This window comes from Capra hircus, chromosome 19 (assembly GCF_001704415.2).
Source record: "Capra hircus breed San Clemente chromosome 19, ASM170441v1, whole genome shotgun sequence".
Taxonomy (NCBI): domain Eukaryota; kingdom Metazoa; phylum Chordata; class Mammalia; order Artiodactyla; family Bovidae; genus Capra; species Capra hircus.
The window spans coordinates 21,866,994-21,887,411 of NC_030826.1; the positions used below are offsets into that span (position 1 = coordinate 21,866,994).

Genomic DNA, 20,418 nt, shown 5'->3' on the forward strand with positions numbered 1-20,418 from the left:
GCGTCACGAAAGCGCGCCGACTGTGGCCAGTGACGTCACTAACGCGCCGGCGTCAGCTGTGGTTTGTGCGTTGCTGTACGCGTTACTGGTGGTAGTGTAGGTGGTCATGGCGAATCGCAGAGCTCTGCACTTCGTGTTCAAAGTGGGAAACCGCTTCGAGACGGCTTGTTTCTATCGCGATGTCCTGGGGATGAAGGTGCAGGCAGGGCGGAGAGGGGCTGGAGCGCGAGGGGGGCACGAGTGACTGAACCCCACCTGGCCGAGGGAGGAGAAAGGGGTGCGATGTGAATTTCACTGCGAACTCGTGTGTCGGACCTTAGCCCCAGGACTTCCCATTAACTCTGTAGTTTTCAGGTTCAGGAAGCATCACGAATTGCGGCTTGGGTTAGATGGGCTTTGAAAGGGGGCTCACACTATTTGCCAACTGTGTGCGCACACAGGTCCTTTCAGTTTAAGTTCTTTCACGAATGGTTATTCCTGTCTTTGCGAAGTTTCCAGTCTGTGGGAAAGATAGTAAATAAAAGGTTACGTAATACTCTTCCAGTAAACAATGACTCTTCTGATTTGGAGCCTTTTGGTTTTAGATACCAGCATAATACAGAGCTCTACTTCTCTTGGGGCTGGTTTGAATGGATCACTCAGTCTGTCTAGGTGAACGCTCCAGCTCGTCTCAGAAGTGTGAAATCAGAATCCATTCTCCTTTCCAGCTGTGATTCTGCAGAGATCACCTGGGTGGTAAGCACAGGTGGAAGCTGTTGGAAGGCTCCTGCTACGCAGGGACTTTAGATGTTGTCAACTGAAAGAAAAATTAACAACCTAAGATTTTTGAGTTAATTTTTATTTGGGGACCTTCCTAAGGACTCTAGTGTGGAAGACAGCCTCTCGATAGTTCTGAGGAACTGATCTGAAGAGGCAAGGGAGGAGCTAGAAGGTATATGAGTTTTTTGCTTGAAGACGGGAAAGAACCCAAAACCATGTAGGAACATCAAGAGATTACTGCTAAGCACAGAAATAGCTCAAGTTAATGGTTTTAGTGCTTTTCTGTGCGTGGGGAGATGGGTTCTGAGTACCTTGAAATTCTTCCTTAGAAATGCATCTTAAATGTCGAGGACCAGTATCCAAAAGCAGAGAAGGCTTCTTGTTATTTTTCCATTCTGAATTCCCCTCAGGGTGTGCTGTTGGTGAGCAACTGCATTAGCTGATGGTTTGATCTTTGTTGAAATGGAATTGCAGGCAACATTGTTTACAGTGTGCAAGAGTAAGGCTTAATGTAGAGACACTGCAGAGTACAAAAGGAATTACCTAAATTCATCAGTCATTTAAAGAATATCACCTATTTCATGGTTCTGTTTTGGGCCTTGGTGACGAAGATGAAAATGACCCTGTTATCTGTCTTCAGTTAAGATCCTGGTTTGGTAGGAATTGTATTTGTACTTTGCAGATGGTAATGGAAGTTAAAATGTGGTGATAGAAAACCACAGAACACTCCTTTAAAGTGTTTCCTCATTGATTAAAGGGTGGCTGTAAGATTAAATGTTATTATATATGTGGTATTTGACATATGGTTTGTACTATGTAAGTGTTAACTATCATTATTATAAAAGTACAAGAGGAGAGATTTAACTCTAACCTGCGTCCTCAGGAAATAATTCGTAGAGACCTTGTACTTGAGTTGACCCCTAAAGATAGGATTTCCACAGACCTAGATTAGAGGTCTGAACAACTAATGCACAAGTAAGATATGTTTGGGAAGCATCACTAGTTTTTTGTGCCTTTAGCTTAGATTACTTAGTTGAAGTTGAGGAGATGGGATACCAGGACAAATAGGTTGGAACTGCTTCTTATAGTATCTTGAATAATATGCTAAGGAATTTGGATTTTATGTCATAGTAAATGGGGAGCTCTCTTACATTTTGGAACAGGGCAGTGATGTGATCAGAGCTGTGCTTTAGGGGCTTAATTTTATGATAGTTTTAAGGAAAGATCAATAAGGATGATTTCTAATAGTCTGTGAGAGATGTATGAGAGCTTGAACTGGAGCAGTAGCTGTGGGGCTCAAAAAGGAAAATGGAAACTGACACATTGAGAGCCTACTGTGTAGTAGGGTCTGTGTCAAATGCTTTAATAAATTATCTATTTTCATAAGATGTCAGACTCAGGTCCTAATATGTCGTTCTCAGAGTTACACAACTAAAAGTGTTTGATGTCATTTCGGGGTGCTCCAGTGAGCTCCCAGTACCGTAGTCCTTTATGTCTCCATGTAGGAAGAATTCAACGAGAGGCAAAGTGATAGATAAGAAGCAGTTTATTAGAATAGGATGCTTGTGAAGTTTACAAGCAGGCAGGCAAGGGATACCATGCCCCAAGAACTCAGTCGGCTACAGTTTTATAATCAAAGGAAAAGTGGAGAGGGAGGGAAGAACTTCTTTGTGTTTCTTGAGGAGACATCATGCTTCCATCATCAACTCCTCCTCTAGGTTGAGCAAGGGGATTTTCTTGTCTCTACATGATCAAGCTAGGTCCACAGATTATTTTTTATGTGTGCAGAGAACAAGTCCTAGGGATCTTTAACTTACTGAGCTTGCTGGGCAGAATGTGGATCTCATGCCACCATTGTTTTATTGTTTGGGGGCATGTCTTGTTCTTCTGTGGCATGGTTTTGTTACTAAGCAACCCTGCTTTCTTGAGTAATCATTTACAGGGGTCTCCCATATTTTTTCTACCTATAGTCCCCTTGTGGGATTCACTATTGAATCAACTACTTTGTCCCTTTACTCTGTCCCTGTCACAATTAAGTGAAGGCCACACTTTTTTTTAACTGCATGTTACCACTTCCTGATGTGAGTAGATTGTACAGCTTTGCTTGGTTGCCTGACCCTTGCTATCAAGCTATTCTTCTTTTTTCGGCTGTGCTGGGTCTTCACTGCTGCGTGGGCTTTTCCCCGTTGCAGTGAGTGGGGACTACTCTAGCTGCGGCGCAGTGGCTCCTCATGTCTCAGAGCACGGGCTGTAGGGTGCATGGACTTCAGTGCTTGCAACACGTGGCCTCAGTAGCTGCAGATCTGGGCTCTAGAGCACAGGCTTAGTAGTTGGGGCCCAAGGACTTAATTGCTCAGCAGCATGTGGGATCTTTCTGCATCAGGGATCAAAACTGTATCTCCTGCACTGCAGGCGGATTCCTTACCACTGAGCCACCAGGGGAGCCCACTATCAAGGCATGCTCTCTTACCTCATCTTCTAGCCTGGGAAAGATCTCCAGCTCATCATCTTCTGTTCATCTTAAATGTAAAAGCCTGAAAATGATCATGTCTGTGTTTTGACATTTTAGTTTGTGCTAAATATGCTGTGTGCAGTACGAGGAAAACTTTGCCATCTATTCTAATTCCCTTACCAGATTCTTCGGCATGAGGAATTTGAGGACGGCTGCAAAGCTGCCTGTAACGGGTATGACACTTTGTTTCTTAACATCTCCTTAAGCTTTGAATACCCCTGGAGAATAGAAAGCAGTTTCTCAAAGTAGGTAGAAGGCAGCAGAGGAAATTAAGGAGGCAATAAAAAACAGAAATAAGAAATAGAGAGGCAGCTTCAGGGTCACAAAGAAATGTATTCTGTGTATGAAGCAATGTCTTATCGAGTGTCTCTTAGTTAAGCTCAGTGGTCATGGCCTGAAATTCCAAGGCCTGATGGGAGTTGCATGCTTGTTGACAAATATGCAAAACTTAAGTTAAGGTCAGGTGGGAAAACTGTCCCTATAGGATGCAGCTTCCTGCTTTCGAGGAAAGGTAAATGAATCTTTCCCTCAAGTAAGTGCCAGACGGGTGGTCCTGGGAGCCTTCGTTGACGGGGCTCCTGAGCACTGCCCACAGCTGCCCTTAGCACTGACTAGGGCCATCACGTCCTTACGGGTACTTGGAGGACCAGAGGGGACTGCCCCTATTCTTGTTCCAGTAGCTCTCTGAGGGTGGCCTGAAGCAGATTTTTGTCTATGATCACTGGGTTGGATTTTTTTTTTTCTTTTCACTTTTCTAGGCCTTATGATGGGAAGTGGAGTAAAACAATGGTGGGGTATGGACCCGAGGGTGATCACTTTGTCACAGAACTGACTTACAATTACGGCATCGGCAGCTACCAGCTTGGCAATGACTTCCTGGTAAATACCATTTTGTTCTAGCTGATTTTTGGCATTATGTTTGAGAGGTCACTGAGACAGCTGTAGATAATGATGACTAACTGAATTGATGACTTTGGGTGTGGTTTAGTGATCAGTTTCATGATTTCTATTTTAAAAAGAACTAAACTGGGGTAGGGAGGCTCACCAGGAGGGGATCTATGTATACAGTTAGCTGATTGATGTTGTACAGCAGAAACTTAACACAATGTGGTGAAGCAGTTATATTCCAATTTAAAAAATAATGATAAATAAAAATATGTTGAATATTTAAAAAAAAAAAAAAACCTGCTTGGGCATCTTGTCTCCAAGCTGGCTTCAGGATGAAATGTGTTCTCCCAGCATTTAGAAATCAAGTTCAAGATGTAGAGACAGCTTTGAAGGAGACAGGACTCCCCTTGGGGAATGGCTGAACCGTGAGAGGTGGAGGGGCCAGAATCATTGGTTCATCAGATCCTCAGCACCATCCAGAGAAATGTTTTCTCTCTAGTGGACAGTTGTGATTGGTTCAGGCAATTACAGTCAATCCCAGTCACAGAAAAATCTGACAAGGTTTTAAGGATAAAAAAGGGGCATTGCATGCACTGTATTCGTTCATTCAAGAGCTCAAGTTATTGTGCATCTGTTATAGTGACAGTATTGAAACCACTGGGTGTCGTTCAGGGGGCTCTGAAGAGCTCTGGTGCCGTAGTCCTTCATAACTCCGCACAGAAAAGAATTCAGCTCCAGCTAAAATGATAGATAAGAAGCGATTTATTAGAAGAGGATGCTTGTGAGGCTTACAAGTGGGCAGGCAAGAGATGCTATGTCCCAAGAACTTAGTGGGCTACAGTTTTATAATCAGAGGAAAAGTGTGGAAGGAGAGCACTTCTTTGTCTTTCTTGAGTAGACATCGTGCTCCCATCATCAGCTCCTCCTTCAGGTTGGGTAGGGAGTTTGCTTATTCCTACATGGTCAAGCTAGGTCCACAAATTGCTGGGGGGTTTTGTATGCAGAGATCTTGTCCTAGGGATCATTAACTGACTGAGTGCGCTGGTCAGGATGTGGGGCTCATGCCACTGTTGTTTTATTCTTTGAGGGCATGCCCCTCACTTCTGTTGCATGGTTTTGTTACTAAGCAAGCCCTGCCTGGTTTTGTGGTTAAGCTCACCTGCTTCCTTGAGTAATCATTAGCTTACAGGGGTCGCCCATATTTTTTTCTCCTTACAGTCCCCTAGTGGGATTCACTGTTTAATCACCTGCTTTGTCCCTTTAGTCTGTCCCTATCTGTATCTACCACTTGGTAATCAGTTACTGCAAGATACAGTGTCCCTCGGCCCAAATGCACAGCGGGAGTGGAGTAATTCATTCTTACTCAGAATCTGCCCGGGAAGTCTACCTCATGTTATTTTGGTCATTTGCTCTCTTATTCCTGTTAACTCATTAATTAACTCATTGACACGTTAAAATAAAGGTAACTAGATGGAAGTTCGTACAAGGGTCTGATATCTGCAAAAGTGTTTTGTAAATGGAAAGGATGGCTCAGACTTAATATATTTCTGTTTCTTTTTCTCATTCTCTGTGCCACTGACTAATTCGTCTAACAGGTATTTCTCGTGACTTGCTCTATGGCATATCCCTTGTTAGATCCTGGGGATACAGTAGAGAGTGGAGCATGTTCCCTGGCCTAAGGAGCTCCCCGTCTGATGGGGGAAACAAGTAAAGAGACAACAGGAATACAGTGTGACAAGTCTCAGATTGAGGTAGGAACAGGGGAATATGGGAACACACAGGAGGAATCTCCAGCTTGTTCTCCAATGGATGAGAGTTCAGGGAAGGCTTCCTGGAGGAGACATCCGAGCCAGTTGAGGGAGACGTGCACAGGCCTGGAGGTGAGGGGGAGCCTGGCGGTCAGAGAACTGTGAGTCGCGCAGTCTGGCTGGAGCTTAGTGTGGAGAAGAGAGAGGGTAGCTTTGAGGCTGGAGGAGTCCCCTAGGGCCGCATCATATCAGGACATTTAGATGTCCTTCTAAAAGCAGACTGGAGCCATTTTTAAGCAGGAGCATAACACAGAATTTGCAGTATCCAAGAATCCCTGGCTAGAGCAGGGAGGTTGGGTTGGCGGGGAGCAAGACTGAAAGTGAGGCAGCCAGCCCAAAGGTTATACAGTGACACCAGTGGATGGATTTGAGAGTGGATGGATTTGAGAGATGTCAGAGATGGCAGTCATAGGATTTGGTGCTTCAGTGTATATGAGGAGCTCTGTGTTTTTCTTATCTTTCTATTCTTTATGCTCCAAATTTAAATCAGGCAGAAAAAAGGAGAAAACCAACTTGGTGCCATGAACCAAGGAGAGGGGGCCCAGAGCCTGACAGATGATAAATAATAAATTTGAATGAATGAATGAATCGATAAATAATATCATTTTAAATATGATCATTACAATGGGCAAAGAATGGAGGAGAGAAAAGGAGCTTGGGGGTAGGTGCAAATGACCAGTTTCAAGTAGGGTGTTGAGAGTAGCTTTCCATGAGAAGGTGACATTTGAACAAAGGCTCAAAGAGGATAAGAGTTAGCTGTGTGAGTGTCTCAGGGAAGAGCATTTCAGCTAGAAAACAGCCAGTGCAAAAGCCCTCAAACAGTGCCTGGCATGTTTGAGAAAATGCGTAGAGGACGGTGGAGAGGGGGAGAGCTGCCCTGGTGACTCAGGGGTAAGGAGTCCACCTGGTGGTGCAGAAGATGCAGTTTCGATCCTGGCCCAGGAAGATTCCCCCATGTCTTGGAGCAGCTAAACCCGTGTGCCACAGACGTTGAGCTTGCACCCTAGAGCCTGGGAGCTGCGACTACCAAACCCACGTTCTGCAACTGCTGACACCCGCCCACCCCAGAGCCCGTGCTTTGCAACAAGAGACGTCACCGCAGTGAGGAGTCCTCACACCAGGTCTAGAGAGGAGCCCCTGCTCGCCACACTAGAGAGAAACTCTCATGGCAACAAAGACCCAACACAGCCAGAAATAAGAAATGACCTGGGTCAGAGCGTCTTGGCCCGTTTAGGCCATTGTAAGCCATCCCAGGGTGAAGAGCCATCAAGTGTTTTAAGCAGAAGAATGAGAACATGGGATTGCTGTCCTGAGGGCAGACAGTAGGGTGGGTTTCAGGACTTTTACTGGAGTCGCAGAGTAGCTGATGGCTCAACAAGACTGAAGGCAGAGGCTGATCTACCATCCACGCTAGAAACGAGGCCAGGTATATTGGAAGGCGTAGTGTACATTCTTAGGTATTTTGATTACACTTAAATAAAGGATGCCTTGATAGTTGGTTTATATTTTTTGGTTTTAAAAATAAAAATAAAAACAAAAAAGTTTAATTAGGTAGCTGGCAAGCCAAGGATAAGGTCAAGATTTCTCTGACCAGATCTTGAAAATGAGGGGGAATTTTCTCTGTTAGTGAAAGTCGCTCAGTCGTGTCTGACTACTCTTTGCAACCCCGTGGAATTCAGTCCATGGAATTCTCCAGGCCAGGATGCTGGAGTGGGTAGCCTTTCCCGTCTCCAGAATATCTTCCCAACCCAGGGGTCGAACCCAGGTCTCCCACATTGCAGGTGGATTCTTTACCAGCTGAGCCACAAGGGAAGCCCGATTTTCATTGCTCAATGGATCTAATTTCTCTGGCGTTTGAATTTCTGGCCTACCATCCACAAAGTTTGGAATCTTTGTGGGAGAAAAATGTCCAAGACTGACTTCAAAATTAGTAGCAGAAAGTTTTGAATGCCGCTTAAATCTTAGGTGTTTGACATAAAGGCAGTGGGGTTTTACTTCATTATCTCCTAAAGAAGATCTGTTGTGATTATGCTCTTGGGTGATTATGTTTTGTCGTCTGTCATAGGGTATCACAGTGGCTTCCAGGCAAGCTGTCAGCAACGCTAGGAAGCTGAAGTGGCCGCTCAGTGAAATGGGAGACGGTGTGTTTGAAACCAAAGCCCCTGGAGGATATAAGTTCTATTTGCAGGACTGCAGTCCACCTCAGTCAGGTAATTATATCTGGACTGACAAAAGCCCTCTGTCTAAAGGCATCTGGTAGAAGGAGAGAGGGAGCTTGACTTCCGTCTTCTGTGGAGTCTCCGTGTTGACATGACTCGTCTTTCCCAAGCCAGTGTCAAAACTTCAGTGCATCCCTATCAGTGTTCTGGAGTGGTTCGGTTCTACTGGTAACGTGTTGATGTGTAGGATACTTTGAGCTGCAAATATCAGAAAACCCACCTCTAGGTTGAATGGTAAAAAAAAAAGTCTTAGTTCATAGAGCAGGTGTTGTCTCGGTCAGAGAGACTTCAGGGTTTGTTGATCTAGCAGCTCAGCAATGGCATCAAAAACCCAAATCTCTCTCTCCACCCTCTTGTCCTCAGGGATCCGCTTCTCCCCCTCACAGTGGTGGGGTGATTGCCAGTAGCATTTGGGGCTGCCCGCCCACACACTCTCATCTAGTAGGAGAAAGAGAAACTGACTTTCTGTGGCTCCTCTTTACAAGCACAGCAAAACTTTCCTAGAATCTTCTAGCAAACTTCCTGGTCAGAGTTGCCTCACATACCCTGCTCCTGAACCAGTCATAGGCAGGCAAGAGAAGCAGATTTATCCTTAGACCAGTTAGTTGTCTGCCCTGGCTGAGGACAGTTTCCCGGATTACGGTGGTGGTTCTCAGTGAGTACGGGTAAGTGAGGTGAGGAGCCCACCACGCTGAGCCCCACAGTGAGCAGGAGAGAAACTGTGCCACCTTTCAAGTACCTCAGGCATCCTCATGCATCCTATGTGTATTGCTGAAAATTCTGCTACCTGCTTTGCCAAGAAAGAACCCAAAGCGAGAAAAGGAAAAGAAAAAAAACGCTGGTGAATTGCAGGGGCACTTGTGCCAGCCATTGGCTCTGTGAATAAGCCCCGAAGTGAAGACCTTCTCCTCCCCAACGCTGGTCTGCCTCAGCACCTGGACGCCCCTCATATGGTGTCTGATGGTTGTGATTAATGTTACATGCTTTTCATCCAGAGCTCAGAAGAAGAAAGGGCAATGATTCCAGTGTGGGGGGTTAGACGCGTGCTGTGGGACTTACTGAGAGATGGTATTTTTGGAACTTCCCAGGTGATGTGAGGGATTTCCATGATTATTTTTATAGATACTAACATTGGTATACCTAACTCCTGCCATGAATTTCGCTGTGCACTTTTTCCATAGTCTTCATGATACTTCAGTGCGTAAAATAATGGTGGGCCCCAGAGGCCTGAGATGTTTTTGTTCTTTGCAGTGATAACACCTTGGGAGCCTTGATTTCTGGTTGGTAGTATAGTCAGATCTCTCAGTCTAGGGGGTGTCCATCCTTTGAATGAATCACTCTTGTGTAGTCATACCCACTGCAACTATTCCTGTCCCTGTATCCCTTCAGGGTGTGAGTCAGTTGGAATTTGTTGATTTCTCGATGAATGGGGAAAACTTAAATCTGCCAGGAAGAGGTGTCTGTGACAGACGTCTTGCTTTAGTCATGGTATTGCTAGTCTAGCAAACAGGGCTAAGGCAGTGAAAATCAAAGAAAACTACATTGAGTTTACCATCGTCAGATGGAGACTTGGAACAGCTCTTCCAAAAGTCACTGTACAAAATAGAAGTTTCCAGTAATATTAAGCGTTTTAGTATAACTGTTATTCTTTTTTACAAAAATGCAGGGTTTTTTTTTCTCACTAGACAAACAGGCAGAGAGAAGAAAACAGATAACCACTGTTAACATTTTAGAGTATATCCTTCCAACTTTTTAATCCAAAGAAATATATAATCGGATATATACGGGATTCCATTGTGTGACATCATAGGAAGAGAAACAGTTGTCTGTTGTTAGGAATTCACTTTGTCCCTGGTGTCTCGTTGTCATGAGCAACTCTGTGATGAGTGTCTTTGATGAAAGCCCTTCACACATCCACAGTTATTTCCTTAATTGCTGAAAATGGGATTGTTCTTTCAAAAGCAGGGGACATATTTTAGACACTTTCTGTCAAAATTGTTGCCCAGAAATACTACTAATTTACACTCTGCCATTATGGTTTTTCCCATTGCGCTGTAATAGTTAACTCTGTGAACTTTTAAAAATCATTTGCCGATTAGATAACAGACTGTTTTATTTGAATTCTGACTTTGTGAGGTTAAACGTGCTTTTGCATGCTCCTCCCTTTGTGGATTGCTGCTTCGTGCCTCTGGCTTATTTTTCTAGGATGGGCATCTTTTTCCTATTGATGTTGAAAGGTGACTTAAATATTAAGGACTTCTTGCTCATTTTTGTTGTTAAAAAAGATGTTTCCTACTTTGTAGTTTCGTCTTTAATTTTGATTGTAATTCTTGTTTTGGTTGTTGTGTACAAGGTTTCCATTTTGTGTGATTAACCTAGCACATTTTCTTCTTCATGGTTTTTCTGTCTTTGATGTCAGATTAAATAAAAGATCTTTCTCCATCCCAGAATTGTTTAAATGATCACCTGTTTCAAGTATTTTCATGGTTTCATTCTTTCAACTTAACCCTTTAACCCATCAGGAATGTATTTTGCTAACCCATCAGGAATGTATTTTGCTATCTAGTTTAAAGGTGTGTCTTCTTCCCACCATAAGAAGCCAGTTATCTTAATGCCTTTTATTTTACAATGTGCCCTTTCATACTGACCTAAAATCTCTTTCTTATCACAAACTAAATTCTTATATATATATACCTGAGCCTGTTTGGGTCCAGTTCCATTCCTTTGCACTGCCCTGTCCATTCCTTTGTTTTGTTACCTTACAGATCCTGTATTAAAAGTAACTCTAGCAGTATCTGATCTTCAGAAGTCCTTGAACTACTGGTCTAATCTACTGGGAATGAAAATTTATGAAAAAGATGAGAAGGAACAGAGAGCTTTGCTAGGCTATGCTGATAACCAGGTGAGCAATGTTGGAAAGAAAGAATCTGTTACATTAGATTCGACATATAAGTGAGGTTAACATGAAGGTTATTCACGTAGTTTCTTCATAGTAATTCAGTATTTAGAACAGAAAGGAGAAAATAAAAACTGCTGGGAAACTCACCACCCAGATGTTACCTTTATTTATATTTGGAGATATATCCTTTCAGGAGTGGATTTGCTGAGTCAGAGGAGATGTAGGCAAGATTTAACGCAATGATGATGATCTCTTTTTTTTTTTTTTAAAGTAACATTTGAGCATGACTTAGTCCTTGTACTTTGACCCAAATAGGTCTACTAAGAATTTATTTCATAGACGTACTCATCCTACACGTGCACAAAGGAGTGTGTACAAGTTTATCCACTGTAGCATTATTTGTAATAGCAAGATATAACCTAGGGAATTCCCTGGTGGTCCACTAGTTAGGACTCGACGCTTTCACTGCTGAGGGCCTGGGTTCAGTTTCTCTCGGGGGAACTAAAGCCTGCAAGTGGCCCAGTGTAAACAAAAAAAAAAAAAAGAAAAGAAATAGCCTAAATGCTCTATGGATTCAGTAGTTGAGTGATTCATGGTTGATGCATAGAATGGACTACTAAAGCAGCCATCAATAAAATGAGTCTTTATGTGCTGAGATGGCAACGTTAATTGGAGAAGAAAAAGAGAAAGAATAATGTATAAATTATGTTACCATTTGTATGAAAAAAAAAGACTCTATGCCTATGCTGTGTATCTAGAAAGATACACAGGAAACTGCTGATTGGTTGCCACTGGGGTGACAGTAGGAGGGAGACTTAGAATTTACTTATTCCTTTATCCTGGTTTGAAAATTTTTTTTTTTAATCATGTGATCTGTTCTGAAAAATAAACCCACTTTCTCATGTCTTTCAGTGTAAGCTGGAGCTGCAGGCCATCCCGGGGAAAGTTGATCACGCAACAGGTTTTGGACGCATTGCCTTTTCTTGCCCCCAAAAAGAGGTAATGTATGGTAGCAGGTCTTCTGTTGAAACTCTGTGACTAGCGACTTCCAAGAGCTAGGAACCCTGGCCCTCCCTGCTCCAGGTTCATGCTGGTTGTGGCTTTGACATGAAGTTCGGCAGTTGTCTCGAGAGCAGCTGAGATAATAGAAATCAAACAGGTGGTGCCAGGGTTCTCTCTGGTTGATCTGAGAGTCCTCCAGGGCTGCCAGGGACCACGGCCCCAGCGTGGTGTGGCACCCCTTGCTCACTGTGCCTTTTTGTTTTCTTCAAGTTGTCAGACATAGAAGACTTGATGAAAAGGGAGAACCAGAAGATTCTGACTCCGTTGGTGAGTCTGGACACTCCAGGGAAGGCGACTGTGCAAGTGATTATTTTGGCTGACCCTGTAAGTATCACCCAAGAAGGGGACAGGCTGCCCCAGGGTTTTCTTCTGAGGTGTCTCTCTGCCAAATTTCTTTTCTCTCTTGGTGTAGGATGGACATGAAATTTGCTTTGTGGGGGATGAAGCATTTCGAGAACTCTCAAAGGTGGATCCAGAGGGAAACAAATTATTGGACGACGTGAGTCTCACCTCTAAATTCCTGTCCGCTTTGGCCGAAGGGGATAATGTGTATGGAGAAGGGCCAGTTCTTACTTTCAGAACTCTGTCGTTTTGCTGTTGGGGTGACTTGAGCCAGAGACTTGTGTCAACTTCGTGACCGGCTGTGTGACTCTTGGCGGGGTGCAGCGTCTGTGCCTTCCCTCGGGTTGCCTTGAGGAAACCACTGCTGCTGAATACATCACTGTTCTGCTCAGAGACCGGACGTGCCCGACCGCCATGCATTCTCACTATCTTAACCCCTTAGTCATATCTTCTCCATTCTACAGCATCGTCCTCTTCCTTCCTGATGAAGTATTCTCACCAGCGTACAAACTAACTCCAACATCTTGAAAAACTCTCTGTATTCACCCCATATCCATTCTCCAGGTTCCTGCTAGAAATCTCCCTGCGTGCCATTTCTGCTTCTTTGTGTGTGTGTGTTTACTCTCTAATTTTGTCGGGATAGTGATTGATGGAGTAAGTCATCCCTTTTTAATGAGAAACCCAGAAGCTAGTTGTTTGCAGATGGTGAGAAGGGTAGGGTGAGGGACAGCAGAAGAAACTTCACTGGAGTTGTTTTCTGAGGCAAAGGGGGATTTTGCTTTCAGAATATGAGAAGGAAAACGGAGGAAGTACATCAGATTGTGCCTCATAGTGAAGAGGCTCCTGAGGAGGGGAGTGAGGGCTGCCGCTCCAGATGAAGCTGTGTGGCCTGGGGATTCTCAGCACAGATTCCCAGCATCTCTGAACCCAGATTTTCTGCCTGCAAAATGGAGGAGACAGTCACACAGTTCTTTGGCCATGAATGCTATGATCTCATAGCTTTTTTTTAAATTGAAGTATAGTTGATTCATAATGTTGTGTTAATTTCTTTGGTACCATTTCTACTTCTTACCCTCCATTCACATTTTGCTCTGTCCCGGACTGGCTCCTATCACACGGTGAAACGTTCACGTTGACCTCATCAGTGACCTCCCTCTTGCCAAATCCAGTGACTGCTTTTCATCCTCATCAGACATGATCTTCCAGCAGCCTGGGAGGCCGTTGTGAAGTGTCGTTCCCCCAGCTTCCCTCTCATACCTCGTAGGTAGTCGGTGCTCGGTGAGTGCGTTGCTGCTGCTGAAAGGACTGAATCCACCAGTCCTGGTTTCGCCACTTAGAATCTATGTGACTGACCTTAAGAAATTTACTTCAAGTCTCTAAACTACAGTTTTCTTATACAGAAATGTGAGGAAATAAGGTTGTCCGCCTCCCAGGATTGCTGTGTGGTTTATAGTGCTTGGCAAACTGCTGACATAATAACGGACACTCAGTTGATGTTCATCAAAGCCAGAAATGTACAGAAGCTTTAGTGTTTCTAAATATTACCATGAAGGAAAAGTAGAATCTCCGGCAACCTCTCAGTGGGCAGATTGGCTAAACTGTTCTTGCTCTTTCATCACTGACCGACTTCCTGGTCTCTCTTCTCCCTTGATGTTGGAGATTCTGCCATCTTCCTGTCTGTCTGACGGCTTCCCCTCAGCCTCAGGCACCTTTTCCTGTGGCTGGTCCTGAAGTGATGTTGCCCACGGTCCCACTCTGGCTGTCTTTTACTCTGCTCATACATTCTTTCTTTTCTCTGAGAAGTTACTTGCTCCTCTGGTTATCTCTGCTCTGAGCTTCAGCCATCATCTGTTCTAAACTTCTTAATTTCTAGTTCCCCCCTCCTCCCTAAGCTCCAAACAGGCATTTTTGATTGTTGTTACGGAGGTAAAATATACATTGAATTTAAGTGTACAGAAATTTGGTGTTCGCATTGATAAATTTTGACACTTTCATAAACTCATATTCACTACTCAAAATGGAGAGCATTTTCATCATTTATAGAAAGCTTTCTTAAGCCCGTTTTCATCTTCCCACTCCTCCTGCAGCAGCAGCTGCTGTTCTGACTTCGGTCACACTGGCTTTGGCTATCCTTGGACTTCATACAAACGGAATGGCTTCTTTCAGAAACATTTCTGAGATTGCTCCATGTAATTGCACATTCCAGAGTTCTCTTTTCTTCCTTTTGCTGAGTGGTATTCAGTTTTGTGAATGTAGTAATCTGCTTATCCATTCTTCCAGTGGTGGACATTGGAATTTTTTTCCAGATTTTTATCTATCATAAGGAAGACTGCTATGAACAGTCTCATGTAACTCTTTTGATGGACGTATGTTTCATTTCTCTTGCATAAATACCTGGGAGGGGAATTGCTTTTACTTTCTAAGAAGCTGCCAAACAGTTGTCCAAAGTGATTGAATATTTTAAACTATCAGTCATGTATGTATAGAAGAGTTCCAGCTGTTCTAAATCCTCACCAACATTTGTGTGTTATCTTTTTGTCCATTTCTTGCCATAATTTTATTTTTAATTATTGTTCAGTTACTACGTTGTGTCTAACTCTTTGAGATTGTGTGGACTGTGGCACTCCAGGCTCCTCTGTCCTCTACCATCTCCTGGAATTTGCTCAGATTTGTGTCCATTGAGTTGGGTGATGCTATGATTAAAAATTCCACATATACACAAAAAAGAGAACAACAAATCCCTATGTGATTATCACTCATCAGCTCTGCCATAATTTTTCATCATTCCTTTCCACTCCAATTTTTTTTGGCAGTGGAGATGTTTGTTGGAGAATTTTAAGGCAAATTTCAGATGCCATGTCATTTCAACCGTAAATGCAGAAGTGTTTTACACATTTTAAGATAATTTAAAAAGTAAAAGTTAAGGAATTTTCTTGTATACCATAGCGACATCATCACACTTAAAAAATCAACAGTGTGGGACTTACCTGGTGGCCCAGTGGTTAAGACTCCATGCTTCTGATACAAGGTGCATGGGTTTGATCCTTGGTCTAGGAACTAAGATCCCCCATGCCACATGGTGTGGCCAAAAAAATCAACAATATATCCTTAATGTCACCTAAAATCCAGTTCTTATTAACTTTTCCCTGGCCATCTAAAAATGGTTTTAGTTTGTCCCATGTATTTTGTTTGTCTTTACTGCTCTGTGTAGTTTTTAATTGGCTTTAATATGATTGGACTATATCGATATGTATAACTTACCCGATCCATTGAGTTTCATGAAAACTAACCAGTAGACACATCAATGATCTATTTCACATTTTAGCCATTCTCTAAGCTCTAAATATGAGTTTACTTTCACTCTGTGTGTCTTTGCTTACATTATTATCCTAGAATGTCCTTTTTCTCACTTGAGTGTTTGCATATTTGTCAAGGCCCATTTAAATCCACATTTTAAAAAAATCTGACTCTTTCTTATTGATGTGTTGGACTTCTGGATACGAGTCATTTGTTAGATAATCTGTAAAGATGAGTACTTTTCCCATTCAGTGGTTTGCCTATTTATTTTCTTATTAGAGTCTTTTGAAGAGAAGGCGTTTCTTTCCGTCCAGTTTATCAGCTCTTCCTCTTATGCCTAGTGCTTTTTGTGTCACGCTAGTGTTACAGCCAAAGAGCCTCTTAACCTGGACAAACCATGAACGGTACAACTCCACAAGCCTATAACTTGCTTTGTCTTACTTCAGATCCATTCTTTGTTAATATTAGAGGAAAACAAAAGTTACTATTTATTAAGCATCTCCTATGTTGACATGTTCTTAAGTGCCTTACCTGTATTCTGTAACTCTTACCATAATTCGCAAGGTGAATAGCATTCCTCTTTCAGATAAGGAAACTGAGTTTCAAAAGAATAAGTCACTCAATATTATACATTCCACAAGTTAGCAGGGCAGGGGCCCAAAGAGAGGTCTTTCAGGTTTCAAAGGCAGTTCTTTTTTCCTCTTCTGTACTCTGCTTCCTCCCCTGGTAGTACTGTATATCTATTATCACAGTTATTTAAGCTAGAATCCTCAAAGCCAGTTTTTCTTTTAACATTTAATATGCTTTTTTTTAAAAAGTATTTATTTATTTGGCTGTGTTGTGCGGGGCGTGGACTCTGATTGGTGGTGTGTGGGCTTCAGGAGTTGCGGTGTACAGGCTTAGTTGCCCCGGAGCATGTGGGATCTTGGTTCCCTGGCCAGGGATTGAACCTGTGTCCCCTGCATTGCAAGGCAGATTCTTAACCACTGGACCACCAGGGAAGTCCCTAATATGCTTTTTGTTTTAGAATACTTTTAGATTTACACACAGAGCCATTTCTGAATATTGTTGCTCCTCACCGCTACATTCTCTTAGCAACAAGTCACCAAGAGCTGAGAGTTCTCCCTGGGAAATCCTCTGTCTACTTCTCTTTTGAAAAGGCTCTCATTTTCACCTCCAAATACTGCACAAACCTCCTCCCAGCTTCTAGTCAATCTCTGATGCCAGCAGTAGGCTTTCTAAAGCATAAATCCAATAAGTTTAAAAAAAAAAAACTTAAATCTTCTGATGGCCCTTTGTTGCCTCCAAGATAAGTTCAGAACTCTGGCAGAGCACATGACATGTTGGGTCACAGTGTGTGCTGCCTCTCCTCCCCAGCTTACCCCCTTTCAGTCCCACTGAACCATTTATATTAACCAAGGTAGGTCTCCCGCCTCCGCCCAAGGGTTGTTTTCCGTTCTTCCCTCCCCACTTACTCCACTCATCCTGCAAAACCCAGAAGCTTTCTTGGGTTTTCCACACCAGTTTGTTGTTTTTCCCTACTTTCAGTGGCTCCTAGAAGACAGAAGTGTCTGTGTCTTTGGGATGTGGGGAGGTTTTGGGCTTCTTTGGCGTAGTTTTGATTTCTAAATACATTTTATTTTCACCAATGTATTTTTAAAATGCATTTAAAAATCAGAAACACACAAAACAAATAAGACCTTTTATTTTCATCAAGGGCTTCCCAGGTGGCTCAGGGGTAAATCTGTCTGCCAATGTAGGAGATGCAGGTTCAGTCCCTGAGTTGGGAAGATCCCCTGGAAGAGGACATGGCAACCCACTCCAGCATTCTTGCCTGGAGAATCCCATGAGCAGAGGAGCCTGGTGGACTGCAGTCCATGGGGTCACAAAGAGTCAGACATGACTTAGCGACTGAGTGTGTACTTTCATTGAAATGAAAAATCAGTACTCAGATTCTATATAAATGTAGCGATGCCATCTCGGAGTCCCACTGCCCATGGCAGCCACTCTCAGCTTCACTGTTTCTTCATGTTCAGTTGCAGACGACATCTTTTGACTTCCTGCTGAAATAGATGAATGATTTTACACTAGTTCTCCAACCAGTTAGTTACTCCTTTCCCGTTGGTCTGATATCACAGGACACACACACGCACACACATCTGCCTGCAAAAGTTGTTTCCATATCTGAATCCTCCACTATTTCATGTGCTCCTCAAAGGGTCAGACTTTATCTCTGCTGCCACACCTGAACCCAGCATAATACCTGCCTCATAATGAAAACTGGCGTTTTTAAAGGTACAGTTGTCACTTAGTATCCACAGGGGTTGGTTCCAGGACCCACCGGGAATACCAGAATCCTAGGATGCTCAAGTCCCATAGTCAGCCCTCCATATCTGCAGACACAGAATTCATGGAAACTGTGATTCAGTCCTTGAATGTATTTCCCTACCAAACAGCTAATTAGCATATACTTGGTTATATTGGACTCGACGTTTTAGGAGACTTCTGTTGTAAACCCTGCTCCTGCCAGCTCCCCTGCCAGTTTCTAAGACCTCAACCCCACAGACTAATACGATAAAAGGACTCTGGTGGAACCAAAGCATACTGTTTCTTAACGCTTTTTTTAGTGAGGCGGCCCCAAATGAAATAGTACCAACATCAGTGAAATAGGAAGGAGGTATGAGAAAAGGAAACAGTTCCAAGCTCATTACTAAAATGTCAGAATAACTTTTCACATTTCGTGTCATGATTAGATTGAGTCTCCTGAGCACTATAGATTCCTGAGAGGGGTGCTTCTCTGGTAGTCCAGTGCTTAAGACTCCGTGCTTCTACTGCAGGGAAGCATGAGTTTGATCTGCAGTGGGGGAACTAAGATCCCACATGCTGTGTGGCACAGTCAAATAAAAATAGAGATTTTCTTGGGAGCCCACCGAGATGCTAAGAGTGCCAACACTTTCTGTTCCAAAGAGCGCACAGCCTGGTGTGCTTGGCCTTGCTCGCCAGCCAGCCGTCAGCCACACTTCCTCGATGCAGGCTCTGCCCTTTACTCTGCAGAGTGAGAACTGACAAGCAATTGCTCGATACCCAACAGCAACATCTGTCAAAGTAAACACAAGACTCTACTGAATGAACATCTTTTAATTATTAATTTCTTGACTGTGGGCAGTGAGGTATGAAGTAGATTGTAAGTTTATTTTCTGGATTAAGACTAAATAGTTCCAATTTTGTTTCTACAGGCAATTGCAGGAGATAAAAGTGATGAATGGTTTGCTGCACAAAAGAAACCAAAGGCGACAGGTTAATCGAAGACATCGCATGCAGCAAGCCTTGGTGGTTCTTGCCCAACACCTGTGAGGCCTGACTTGTGCATTACATGATGCATGCTCTCACGACTTAGGGGTTTCCTGAACAGGCAGAGAGGCTGGGGTGGTGACTATGCATGTATTTTAATCTTTAAAAGCTCTGATATATTTTAGAAAATCCTATCATCAGTTCATTTAAAGAACTCTTGGCTGTCATCTGTGCTGTCAGTGCAAGGGTACATTCTGTATGTAACTGTTAGATGAGTAATAAATTCTTCTCCAGGCTGGGACAGCTGTATGGAACATGACCTTTGATTGAGGGTTGAGGGAATTTTGATAAGCATGTAGGTTTAATGAGAACAACTAAATCCAAATAAATCCAAATCAGTTACTTATAGCAGGAGTCCTTCCAGGACCTGGCCTTGACATATTAAAACTTTTAAAGAAATTTCGTGCCTTGACCCAAAGATTTAGTTAGCATTCCGGTATTCCTTGCTTTAAATTTTTTAGTCAGAAAAAAACAGAAGGATGTAATGTGTAATGTTGCTACACGCCTGGCTCTGTGTTAGTTTCTCTCTTTCTCTCTCTCTCTCTCTATATGTGTATTTTTTGGCTTTTAATCCTCTTAAGAGACCATGTTAGATTTCTGAGAGATGGATTGATTAGATGATTTCTTCAGTATGAAAAACTATTAAAATATTTTGTTGTTATTTTCTTTCTGATTCTGCAGAACAAATCACTTTTTATCACTGGAAACAAGTTGTGCATGTTTATTATGAAATGTTTTTTGGAAATTATGCTTCTGAAATCAAGCTATTACAACCAATTTGAAAGAATCAGTATTTAAAGGTGGTGGTCAGTTTCACACTTTAGGGAAGAAACTAAGGAGTTTGGAAAGGACTGACTCAGAAGTTACCAGTTCCTGCACAATATACATGAAATTACTTGTAAATCATAGCCTCTAAAGCCAATTGTGAGTTTCAGTGCAAACCAAACTATGTTCCTCCTGTCCACAATTGGTTCACCTTTTCCTATGCATAGGGAAATTATTATACGAATTTTGGATAATCAAGGAAATGCCTCATCTGTCTTCTTTAGACTATGATTCATTAATTCTCAGATTTCCTGTTAGATTATTAAGTAATTCTTGATGTTTCTCTCTAGTAATACTGTTTTCCTGAAAAGAAACTATACTTTTCCCAGTGTGTTAGACTGCTTTGTTGTAGCTTTCTATTTTGCAAGGCATGTGGAATCTTTGTTCTCTGACAAGGATCGAACTCAGGCCCCCTGCAGTGGAAGTATGCAGTCTTAACCACTGGACCACTAGGGA

General features: G+C 42.8%; 1 protein-coding gene and 1 non-coding gene across 4 annotated transcripts; both read left to right on the top strand.

The window, feature by feature from the left end:
* Positions 35-19,969, top strand: GLOD4 (glyoxalase domain containing 4). 3 transcript variants are annotated; one of them, XM_018064369.1, is made up of 10 exons: positions 79-196; positions 585-735; positions 3,395-3,444; positions 4,030-4,150; positions 8,033-8,177; positions 10,952-11,088; positions 11,998-12,084; positions 12,358-12,471; positions 12,560-12,646; positions 19,023-19,844. In XM_018064369.1, exons 4-10 carry the CDS (start codon positions 4,058-4,060, stop codon positions 19,086-19,088), a joined length of 729 nt encoding a protein of 242 aa, XP_017919858.1. In that variant the 5' UTR covers positions 79-196; positions 585-735; positions 3,395-3,444; positions 4,030-4,057; the 3' UTR covers positions 19,089-19,844. The 3 variants fall into 3 exon arrangements, with proteins under 3 accessions (XP_013827360.1, XP_017919858.1, XP_017919857.1); XM_013971906.2 differs by lacking the exon at positions 585-735 and having other exon boundaries at positions 35-196; positions 19,023-19,969; XM_018064368.1 differs by lacking the exons at positions 79-196; positions 585-735 and adding an exon at positions 3,106-3,285 and having other exon boundaries at positions 19,023-19,969.
* MIR2335 (microRNA 2335) lies at positions 4,213-4,281 on the top strand. The gene has a single exon (NR_129670.1). It is a non-coding gene; the product is annotated as a microRNA 2335 (primary transcript).